This window comes from Schistocerca americana, chromosome 5 (assembly GCF_021461395.2).
Source record: "Schistocerca americana isolate TAMUIC-IGC-003095 chromosome 5, iqSchAmer2.1, whole genome shotgun sequence".
NCBI lineage: Eukaryota > Metazoa > Arthropoda > Insecta > Orthoptera > Acrididae > Schistocerca > Schistocerca americana.
Window position 1 is genome coordinate 231,155,002 of NC_060123.1, and position 12,144 is coordinate 231,167,145.

At 42.9% G+C, this 12,144-nt stretch overlaps 1 protein-coding gene across 1 annotated transcript in view; it reads right to left on the bottom strand.

The window, feature by feature from the left end:
- Positions 1-12,144, bottom strand: part of LOC124615925 (cytochrome P450 6k1-like) — a 111,002-nt gene that overhangs the window by 50,064 nt on the left and 48,794 nt on the right. The window contains exons 3-4 of the mRNA XM_047144109.1: positions 9,829-10,067; positions 6,896-7,158 (exon numbers count right to left, since the gene is read on the bottom strand). Coding sequence (XP_047000065.1) covers positions 6,896-7,158; positions 9,829-10,067 — 502 coding nt within the window. The remainder of the gene's footprint in view (positions 1-6,895; positions 7,159-9,828; positions 10,068-12,144) is intronic.

Here is a 12,144-nt window from a genome sequence, read left to right on the forward strand (position 1 = left end):
ATCGAAAGCTGATTACTGAATCTAGACAATAACAGCAGTACGAACACTGAAGGTTTTCTTTTGATTGTATTACTGGGAATCTGCAAATTGATCATACTACGGCAGTACGTAAAGAAATTCATTTTTGTAAATAACTTGCGGTGTAATTAACACTGAAGGTGATACATTAAATTCTTACAATCTTCTTGTCACAGTGAACTAACACCTAATACGCAGCATTGTGCTTTTTTTGGGTGGGGGGTCAGTCTTGTGACTGGTTTGGTAGGCTCACTGCAGATTCCTCTTATGTGCCAACCTCCTCATCTCAGATTAGCATTTGCACCCAGCCGTTCAACTATTTGTTGGATGTGTTGCAATATTCTAACACTCTAAAACTCCCTCAAATACCATGGAAGTTATTCCTTGATATCTCAACAAATGTCCTATAGTCCTGTTCCTTGTTCTTGTCAGTGTTTCTCTCGTATTTCGTTCCTCGCCTAATCTGCACACAACCTCCTCAATTCTTATCAGCCCAACAAATCTTCAACGTTCTTCTGCAGCACCACGTTCCAAACGCTTCGATTCTCTTCTTTTAAGCCTTCCCCACAGTCCTTCATTCAGTTACATACGATCATGAGATCCAAACGTATAGAAATGTCTTCCTCAGAATAAGTTCTGTTTTTAATAATAGAGGTTCTTTCTGCGAAGAATTCCCTCTTTTCCTTTGGTAAGCTTCATTTTATGTCCTTTTTCCTTCGACCGTCATGTATTAGCTTGCTTACGAGGTAGCAGAATTCCTCCACTTCGTCTGCTTCGTGGTCCCCAGTTGTGACTTCAGAGATCTGCTAATCTATTTATAGTACTTCTCCCTACTTTGGTTTATCTTCTTTTATGTTCCACTCAATGTGTCCCGTAATTGTCCCTATTTCACTGAGGATAACAGTGTCCTCAGCATCTTATCCTCGATATTCTTTCATTCTTATCTCCTCTTTCCGTCTGTGCTTTTTCAGTATATATGTTTAGTAGAACGAATAAAAGACTACATGTTTATCTTTTACCCTTTCTAATCCGAGAACTTCCTTCACGATCTTCCATACTTATTTCTCCCTCATGGTTCTCATACACATTGTACGAGGGTCGCCCACAAAGTAAGTTCCGTTTCTATTTCTATCCGCGGCAGCCCTACGATCGCAGTTCCGAGAATGCGCGGCAGTTACTCTGAATCAAGGAGAAGACATGTACGCCAGGTCGCTGCTGCCGACGTGTGCTTTGTAGTGCTTCTTTATAATGTCAGCCGTAATTAAAAATGCCGCCGCGTGTGAAATCAGATCTGTGATTCGTTTTCTAAATGCAAAGAAAGGTAAACCAAAGGAAATTCATCGGCAAATCTGCGAGGTTTACGGACAAAATGCTATGAGTGATTCAGTGATTAGAAGATGCGTCAGACTGTTCAATGAAAGACGTGATCAAGTGCACGATGAAGAACGAAGTGGACGCCCGTCTGTGGTTACTGATGAACTGGTTCACACAATTGAAGAGAAGATTAAGCACAACCGTAAGTTTACACTTAGTGCCCTTGCTATGGAAGTTCCGCAAATCTCACGATCCCTAAGTCATGAAATTGTTACTGAAAACTGAAATTTCGAAAATTTTGCTCACGTTGGGTGCCCAAAATTCTTACTAAACAACACAATAAACAATGGATGGGTTCAGTTTTTGACATGCTACAGTAAAGAAGGCGATGGCTTTCTTTCTCGAATAGTCACGGGGGATGAAACTTGGGTATCGTACGACACCCCTGAAACAAAACGGCAATCAGTGGAATGGAAGCAGACTTCATCCCCAACGAAGGTTAAGCCTTAGCAAATCTTGACACTCCGAAAAGTGATGTGCATCGTTTTTTGGGACAGAAAAGGCATTTTGCTGATTGATTTCTTACCATGAGGCCAAACAATCAATGCACATGGTTACTGCGACACCATTAAGAAATTGCGCCACGCAATACAGACAAGCGCCGAGGATTACAGTTAAAAGGTGTTGTTTTTTCCACGATAATTCCCGACCTCACACGGCGAATGTGACCAAACAACTCTTACGGGAATTTCACTGGGACGCGTTTGATCATCCTCCGTACAGCCCGGACCTCGCTCCCAGCGACTTTCATCTCTTCTTACACCTAAAATCTGTCCTTGGTGGTCAACACTTCAACAATGATGACGAGCTGAAAGAACATGTTACCACATGGTTAAATACACGGGCGGCAACCTTCTATGAAGGAGGCATTCAAAAACTTGTGCCACGCTGTGACAAGTGCCTACAAAATTTCGGAAGCTATGCAGATCAGTAGTTTAACAGTTTTGGATTTTTGTACAGTAAACATTTTTTCTGTATCTGTACACGTTTTTTTATATAGCCAAACGAGACTTACTTTGTAGACATACCTCGTATATTACCCGACTTTCCTTATAATTTGCATCCATTTTCATGATAATTTCGAATATGTTGCACCATTTTAGAGAGTCCTAACATTTTCTAGTTCAGCAAATCATTTTTCTTAATTCTTCCATTACCGATCTACTAACAAGGATGTGTATACTTCTGGGTTCTTGATCTGGAGATGAATAGGAAAAAAAAAAAAAATGAGAATTAGATCATGGGAATAAATAAGTATTTAATGAGCGACTAGTCGCACCGAACATTATTTTTACATATTTTTTAAGAAAAAAAAGGTGCACCACGAAAAAATGAAGGACTTACGCAAATGTATTACAAACTGGTATTCATGCTGGTATCAACAGTAACTGTAAAATTGCAAAATGGTTAACTTTGGTGGCCGATGGATGAGTGTGTGACACTGCAGCGCAGTTTCACCGCGCAGCTCCCAAGGATAGTAAACAGGGGACTTGTCGATACCAGGGCATAAAATTTTTGCGAATTTCATTCTGCCTACTCAGTTGGACACCTAACTATGCTTTGCAGACAGGCGCGTGAACATTATATACATTTTTCAGCATTTGCGAAAGACGTGTAGTTTGGCTCAAAGAAGCCAGTTGGAGCGACCGGTGAACCACTCGACATTTGAACAGGAGCGATGCCACTATTCGACGATGTTGGCAGGTATGGGTAAACCATGGCCTGACACAGCGTCGAGAAATAAGTGGTCGATCTAGAGGGACGACAGAACGAGATAACCGAGAAATCGTCAGAGAGGCACTCAGCATCCAGGATTCATCATTATCATCGATCTGATGTGCAACTGGGGCTTCATTGGCCACAAGGACCATTAATAGTTGGCTCAGAGGGGCGCCCCTTGCGCCGACTGCCATTGACACGAAGCCCGTTTGCAGGCTTGTCGGGCACATTAGGTCTGCACTCTCACTGACTGGAGACTGTCTGTAGATGCCCCATACAGCAGTGGGATACCAGACTGTCTGTTGCCCTCGATATGGCTCGACAACCAAGAGTGGTGGCGTTGGGTGTCTTTTTATTTCATAGCATGTCCCCTTTGGTTGTCATCCTCGGCACTCTTACAGTACAGTGGTACGTCGGCGATAATCTACACCTCGTTTTGTTGGGAAAGCGATCCAGGGCATATACAGAGTGATTATACTTAAACTTCAAAAACGCTGTAGAAATAACACTACTGGTCAGAATGACGTCAAATTGCAACGGAATATTATCGAAGAAGGGGGAAAACGTATGGCAGAAGGAAAAAAAATAGTGTGGAAATTGATCAATAGCTGGCGCTGTGTGTGTCAGAATATGTAAATGAAAACACCTGTCATTCAGACGACTCATTGAAGTTGGTATAAACACGCCAGGTACACGGTTTTTCTTCCTTTCGCGTCTGCGACGTTCGCCATGACTGTCTCAATGTAGGATCACGCTCTGCTTGTAAAGCTGTATTACAAGAATGATGACTGCGCACACGTCGCTCTACAGAAGTTCCGGACACGGAAGGGTTTGAAAAATGTGGTTGGTCTGATGACTGCCGTGGGTCTGGAGAAAATGATTCGGAAATTCGGAAGGATGGGATCCTTTGGCGTGCAACCTGGTAGAAGGAGGAAACGAATTGATTCGACGTCAGTGGAAGCAGAGGCCAATGCAGGAGGAGACGAGTGGTGGTGTTCAAACGTATAGTGCACGGAGAATTGCCCGAATATTGGACATACCCGTGAGCACGGCGAGTAAAATCCTACGAAACATCCTTCTCTGCTATCCATTCAAAATTACCTAGGTGCACGAGTTGCTTCCTGTTGATGTTCCAGCAAGAGAAACCTTTCCTTTAGAATTTCTTGCTCACATGGAAGTGGACAATGGTTGGCCGTGGAAGGTTTTGTGGACAGACGAAGCCCACTTCCACCTGACAGGATATGTCAGTACACAGAATTGTCGAATATGGCAACAGAAAATCAAACTGCAAATAAACCAATACCACTTCATCCTGAAAAGGTCATTGTGTGGTGCGGCTTTACAGCATCATTTAAATAGGGCCATATTTTTTCGAAGAGACAGGTGTTTCTGGTCCTGTCACTTGTACCGTCACTAGTAAGAAATATGAGCGTCTTTTGCGCAGCCACGTCTTTCCAGCTCTCCAACAGCGAGGATGTGTGGATGAGATCATTTTTATGCAAGATGGTGCACCTCAGCACGTTACAAATCCAGTTAAGGAGCTGCTGAAGCGCCATTTCGGAAATGCAACAATTATCAGCCGCCATTTCCCTACAGCCTGCCCGTCCCGATCACCTGATCTTAACCCGTGTGACTTCTGGCTGTGGCGCTATCTGAAAGATGTTTTGTGCAGTGTTCCGACTGCAAACTTAGCTGCATTGAAGGCACGCATTGCAAAACACATTCTGAACGTGATCTCAGAAACACTTCGAGCAGTTGTGGAACATGCTGTTTCTCGATTTCAACTTGTTGCAGAAAACGCTGGACAGCATATTGAACATATTTTGTGCCAGTCACATGGAAATTAATAATCCGATTTGATTTCGATTGATGCTTTTTATGCCGTTTTTCGCCTCAGTACAATTAAATACCGCAGTGATTGATGCTTTTTATGCGGTTTTTGGCCCCAGCACAATGAAAAACCGTTTTTTCCCATCCGTTGTGATATGACCTTGCCATGGAGGATGGCTTACATAACTAACAATATCAAACCTCTACACCCATGCACACTTCGTAGTACAGTTTGTTTAACGTCAAACGTACACCTTAGGCATTATTGTATTATTCATTTGTCATTTGTAGTCGACCACTGTTAAATTATGATGCGTACAGCAACCTCTATTGCTACATTTTGTAACTATTTATTTTCTTCTGCCATACGTTTTCCCCCTTTACGATAATATTCCGTTGCAATTTGACGTCATTCTGACTAGTAGTGTTATTTCTACAGCGGTTTGAAAGTTTATCTCTAATTATAATCACCCTGTATTTAAGCAAGATAACTTCTGCCCGCACAGGCGAGAGTGTCTGCTTCTTGTCTTCGTGCTTGTCAAACCGTACCTTGACCAGCAAGTCAGCCTGATCTCTCCCCAGCTGGGAATGTTAGGAACATTATGGACAGGGTCCTTTAACCAGCTCGTCATTTTGATAATCTAAAGCGTCAGTCGGACAGAATTTGGCACGACATCTCTCAGAAGGACATCCAACTACTCTGTCAATCAATTTCCAAGTGAGAATAACTGCCTGCATAAGGCCCAAAGGTGGACCAGCCCGTTGTTGACTTGTTCAATTTGTGAACCCCCCCTCCTTTTTTTTAAGTAATGCATCCAATTTTTCTGAAGCTGCAACTATTTGTTTGTCTGTACATGTACATCACATCTACTGATTTCCGTCCCATTCGGATGATTCCTTTGTGGTGATTTTTTTTCTTTATTGCATTACGATCCCCCCCTCCCCCAGAAGGGGAGGGGGCGACTGGGAGCAGCAAAATACGCCGCTCTGCAGCCTACAGAAAAGTTAAAAAACAGAATCAGGACATATGAAAAACAAACAAAGCAGGCGATAAAACGGTGACTGTTAAGAACAGAAACATGGAGAAAAATATACGAAGAGAATATTAAAACCAAACGGTCGGCGATGCCGATTAAAACACATAGTAAATACACAGGCACAATTTAAAAAACACAGCGACAGTCTGGTTTCTGTTTGCACGATATAAAAAACACAACTAGTGACAGTATGGTGGCTGTTCGCAATACTGACAGGGGACGCACAACACTGAACACTCACTTAAAACAGCAGTCGGCTTCTACCAGTTTTTCCATTCGTCTGTAAAGAATTCACGTTAGTATTTTGCAGCAGTGACTTATTAAACTGATAGTTCGGTAATTTTCACATCTGTCAACACCTGCTTTCTTTTCGATTGGAATTATTATATTCTTCTTGAAGTCTGAGGGTATTTCACCTGTCTCATACATCTTGCTCAGAACTATACAGGTGACACGGTGGCAGATGGGGGTGGGGGGCAAGGACCCTGATCGATGAGGGGGAAATGGGGGGAGGAGAGGAAAGGAAAAAAGGGGGGAGCCGACGGAGGGAGGGGACATAGAAAAAGGGGCGGCTGGGCGGTTGCGACAAGGAGCGGGAAAGGCAGTGGAGGGGAGAGCATAAAGGACTCAGGGGAGAGAAGGGAAGCAGAGAGAGGGTAGGTGGGGGAAAAATAGGATGGAACGGGGGGAGAGGGAGCCTGGGGAAAAACAGAGGAAGGCGTGGGGGAGGTGAGGATCAGAGTTGATAGGAAGGATAAATGGAGGGGGAGAGGCCATCATCCGGGAGGAGGAGTTGACAGAAGCCACCTTGAGAAAGGTGATGAAGCTTCGTGTGCCATTTTTCTGTTTTATCTTACAGTGAATTAACATACAGTGATTAACATACAGTCACAGGCACGTATAGCACCCGTAATTACCTTAAAAGTCTGGTGAGTGTGGGACTGATGAAAGAGAGGATGATGCTGATGCCCGACTTTATGGTGGGCTGGAAGATCTTGCGCCCCCACTGGCGGAACTCGTTGTCGGGGTTCCGTTGGCAGTTGCACTCGATGCCGAAGGCGACGGACGCGATGACGTCAGTGGCGTACCTCGCGGCCAGTTCCCGCACTTCCACAGTGTCGCCGCGCTCGGCCACCGCCTCCAACACGTCTGCCATCTCGCGGCCGCAATCTGACAGCGTCTGCCGGCAACCGCAGTTAGCGACGCTGTTAACGCCACTGCTTAAGAGTTTCGCGGAGCGCCGTCGCCAAACCAGAACATTAATCCTGGAGCTTGAAAACGAACTATTTCCTTTTCTATGTACAAAAACTAATAGGTCAGTATACTGTATCAAACAACACAGTTTGAAAACACAGAGGACAATGGAAGTAAGGTGTGTTCCTAAAACGCCTTAATCGGACGTCCTGGGCACGGATACCAACGAAATAAACCTTCACGACGGCACATATACAGTAGCGCTTGCAGAATGTCTACGGAGGCCTGTCAGTGAACAAAAACATCATGACTCGTTGGGTGAAGCGCCCGTCATCATCGCACAAAGTCCAGCAAACCGGTCCAATCTCCCACGTGTGGGCCGGCTGCACACAATTGTAACGCCTCCAATGTTGGAAAGTGCGGACACTCTCGTTCAAGGTCATCGATGGATTACAATGAAACACCTCGCCACTCAGCTCGGCAGGTCTGTTGGCAGCGCTGACACATTTGTCCAACAACTGAGGTTTTCAAAGGCATGTGCCCTCTGGATTCCTAGCAGAAGACCATAAGGAACAACGATGGACCATATGTGTGGAATTGCTTGCGCATTACAAGGTGACTGAAAATTTTTTGGCGTGCCCACATACGCCACCACTATCATTGCTGCCAGCGTCACTGGCGACTGATTGGGGCTAGCTGGCTACACACCAGCAGTGCAGCCCACTCTCTCTTGCATCGCTTGTGCTCTGTGAAGGTTCTACTTGAAATTACAACTGTTTGTTATGACGAGCTTGGTTGTTATCGTTTTCCCCGCTGTTTCTGTCCGTGTCTGTGCAGTCTTTGGTGCTCGGTTACTGCAATGGTACAGGGTGAGTCAGCAGGCCCTAAAATGGGTTTACACAACCCGTATACTTTTAGATCCCTCCCCCTCCCCACCCCCACCCCCAAAAAAGGAAAAGAGAACACGACGATTTTTAGTAAATTTTACCTAGTTAAATTTTGCACTGAGACACATTATCGCTAGAGGCCTTAGTTTTGGATTGGACTATTGAACAGTGGAAAGACGTTGTGTGGAGTGACAAATCACGGTACACAATGTGGCAATCCGGTGGCAGGGTGTGTCTATGGCGAATGCCTGGTGATCGTCATCTACGAGCGTGTGTAACGCCATCAGTAAAATTCGGAGGCGGTGGTGTTACGGTGTGGTCGTGTTTTTCATGAAGGGAGCTTGCACCCCTTGTTGTTTTGTGTGGCACTATCACAGCACAGGCCTACATTGATGTTTTAAGCACCTTTCTGCTTCCCACTGTTGAAGAGCAATTCGGGGATGGCGATTGCATCTTTCAACACGATCGAGCACCTGTTCATAATGCACGTCCTATGGCGGAGTGGCTACACGACAATAACATGCCTGTAATGGATTGGCCTGCACAGAGTCCTGACCTGAATCCTACAGAACACCTTCGGGATGTATCGGAACGCCGACTTCGTGCCAGGCCTCACCGACCGATATTAATAACTTTCCTCAGTGCAGCACTCTGTGAAGAATGGGCTGCCATTCTCCTAGAAACCTTCCAACATCTGATTGAACCTTTGCCTGCGACGGTGGAAGCTGTCATCAAGGCTAAGGGTGGGCCAACACCATACTGAATTCCAGCATTACCGATGGAGGGCGCCACGAACTTGTAAGTCGTTTTCAATCAGGTGTCCGGAAACTTTTGATCACATAGTGTAGTAGGGGGAGACGATGACTTGAATGGAGTAAGCAGGTTCAAATAGATATAGGCTACTGTGATTATGCAGAGATGAAGGGGCTTGCAAAGGATAGACCAGCGTGGACAACGGCCTTAAACCAGTCTATGGACGAAAGACAACAACAACATACAACAAGAATATTATTCCAAATTTCGTTACTATTCCGTCATTATAGAGGTACGCAAAGAGATTTATAGCGACCATCTATCTGTAGAAATATTTAAATAAGCAGAGCTTTCGGAAGTATTTTTCAATAGTAAACTTCGAAACTATGTCATGAAAACTTTGCTTCAGCTGTCAACGACGCATGCCTTCTAAACTTATACATTTTAAAATATGATCGTAACATTCTAGGCATCAAGATTTAAAATACTTGATCATGGCACGTAACTGCGTCGAAACCGACAGTGTAACCAGACTACAACATAATTGGCAACATAATTGATTTCAAGAAAAGCAGTCGAAATTTGTCAAATTTTTTTGTTAAGTTTGTCAGACTTATTATAAGAAAAGTTTTGAAAAACTGTAATTGAAGAAAACAGCAAAATCATAGCGTTATAGCGATGTTTATGCCTATGCTATAATGCATTTAGTATGTTTCTAACTAAAATATATCAACCACCGACTTAAGAAATTACAGCCTTTCCAAAGGTGACATGCAGGAAATATACACTATGCTACAGCCACTTTGTCAAATGTTAAATTCCTCATCATGTTCTAAATGATATTAGCCTTCCAACAAATACGTATTTCAATTGACAGAAGGTACTTAAAGAACTTCAGGCTTGAAGAAATGCAGTTTTACAATGTTTCTGGAGAAAGAGATTTGACACATCTTAATGAGGGATTTTATATTAAAGTACTACGAATTCATATACATGTAAAACATGTACATACTCACCTTAAACATACCCTTCAGTTTGCCAGACGTGAATGTAGGACTCAATTTAACCCTCAGTTGTCGCCACTGTTTTCCAGTGAGGACAAACAAATGATTGTTTAGTGGCTCTTCATCGTCAAATACGACTCCTCGGTCATGGAACGTCGAGAAATCCTTCACAAGTATGTGGCGTATGATCTCTGGATCACGAATTAGAAGAATCGGTCGACAGAATCCGAAATGTCCAACATAACGCTCTCCTGCAAAGAGAAATTAATCTACAAACTGTAGAATAATAGCGGGAGCCGAATTATTAAAGTATTCAAATAAATACTGATGGTGGCCATTGCTGCAGATGGAATTGGGCCTTTTGTCCGTGTCATATAGTAGACGTGCGCTATTATTCAGTGAGCAATGGAATGAGAGAGACACGTGCTTCTCACTTTGCGACGTACCAGTTGTATGGCGCTTGAGCGATGTATGGCTCTATTAATAAATATAGCTGATTTATTTCATGCCCAGCAACAAATTCCACTCGAGTATTGTGTTTTAGCCGTGATCCTGCAGCTGAATTACCCGAGCGTTGATATGTAATGCGAATTATCAAGAAACATAATTTGAAACGTATTAAGAACAATAATAATAAATGAAAAAGAGTTTAATTCCAGTGAAGAACTGATGTACGCGAGAACAAAAGATTTAAGCTGAATGAAATGATTTATTCAATCAGAAAAAAATACTTAAACTGTTAAGAATGGTGATGTTACAGAGTTTCTTTTGAATAGGCAACAAAATTAATAATGGTTGTCGACTGCAGCAAGGCTTAGTGCTAGCAGGTTTCCCATGATCAGTTAAACAACACTGGTCCATAAAACAGAGTATCTGAGACTTCGTCCCATATCACTCAGAAATTTTGTAAGTATGAAGAGTAGTTAAGGTATTTTTGGTCACTTGCCGCCCAGAACTTCACTTTACCTGTATCTGGATCGTTCACCCAGTCGTCACAGAGCCTTCTCACAGAATGTCTTTCAAACTGCTTCCTGGCTCCCCAGAAACAACCAGAACAAATAAGCGGCAGCCTATTCTCGCCATTGGAAACATGAATTCCCACATTATGACAGCACAGTTTAACTTAAAATCTGACAAATGGACGACCATTTGATTACTAACAAATGTACAAATTAGATATATGTTTAAAGTGACAACTCACAATCTTACGATTCTGTTGATACCAAATACTACATACTGAGAGTACTTGCACAGTTTATACATAAATAAGGTATCAGGTTACTAACACATTCCCACTAATGACAAATACTCGTGATGAAATATGTAGAATCTATGAAATAAATGATCTTGGTGTGCTCTATTGAAGTGCCGTCTCTATTTCAGTCTGCTGATACCATCACTTCATGTAAGGACTTTGTTGTTTTCAAATTACAATTGTTTTTAATGCTGACCAAACTGACTATTCATTACATGAATTAGATACTAGTTATCACTCTTGAGATGTTCAATAGGATAACATATAGTGTTATAAGAGACTGCATTCATTTACTGCGTGACTGTGGTGGAGTTGATGATCTCACACATTTGCATAATAGAGATATGAGGTGGTAATAACTCAATAAGTAAAACAATTATAAATGTGAGGCATTCACGAATAATAGCTGTAGTGCTAGGCTGTCATCCCATGCCTAGTTAATTAAATTTAATATGACATTTAGCAGTTATAAATTTTCTTTGACTAGCATGACAACATTTATTTGCTGCCGACGTCTCCCATAGTTTTTGAGATATATGCAATATTAGTATTCAAACAAGCGTATCACAGTGCCGTGAGTTCGCTGATATATTTGTATTGGTACTACGTTGAACTATCACATCCATATCCAAAACTCTAACACATCTGCAACAAACCTATAGCCAAAGAGGAAAGGAGGCTTTGGCTGTTGTGTTCGTGCTCAAGAAATGCCACGATTATGTGTATGGCCGACATTTCATTGTGGTGACTAACCACAATAAAACTTTTCTACCGCTACTCTAGGTACACTCAAGTATTCTGGCCACATTGGCATGTCACTTCCAGAGGTGGGCATTATTTTTGTGCAGTTGCATGTATGACTTCAGATATCATTTAAGAGCTCAACATAGCAATGACGACAGTCTCTACTGGTTATCACTGGGCCAGGGTATTCAATTCGATTCAGAACCAGAGATCTGTGGCCATAAGGACACAGATGGGCGTGAAGCTGTAGCCACCCTTCCCTCGGATACAAAGGTCATCAACCATCACTCCTTGAAGAACCTAGTTACCTGGAAAATACTCAGACTGGC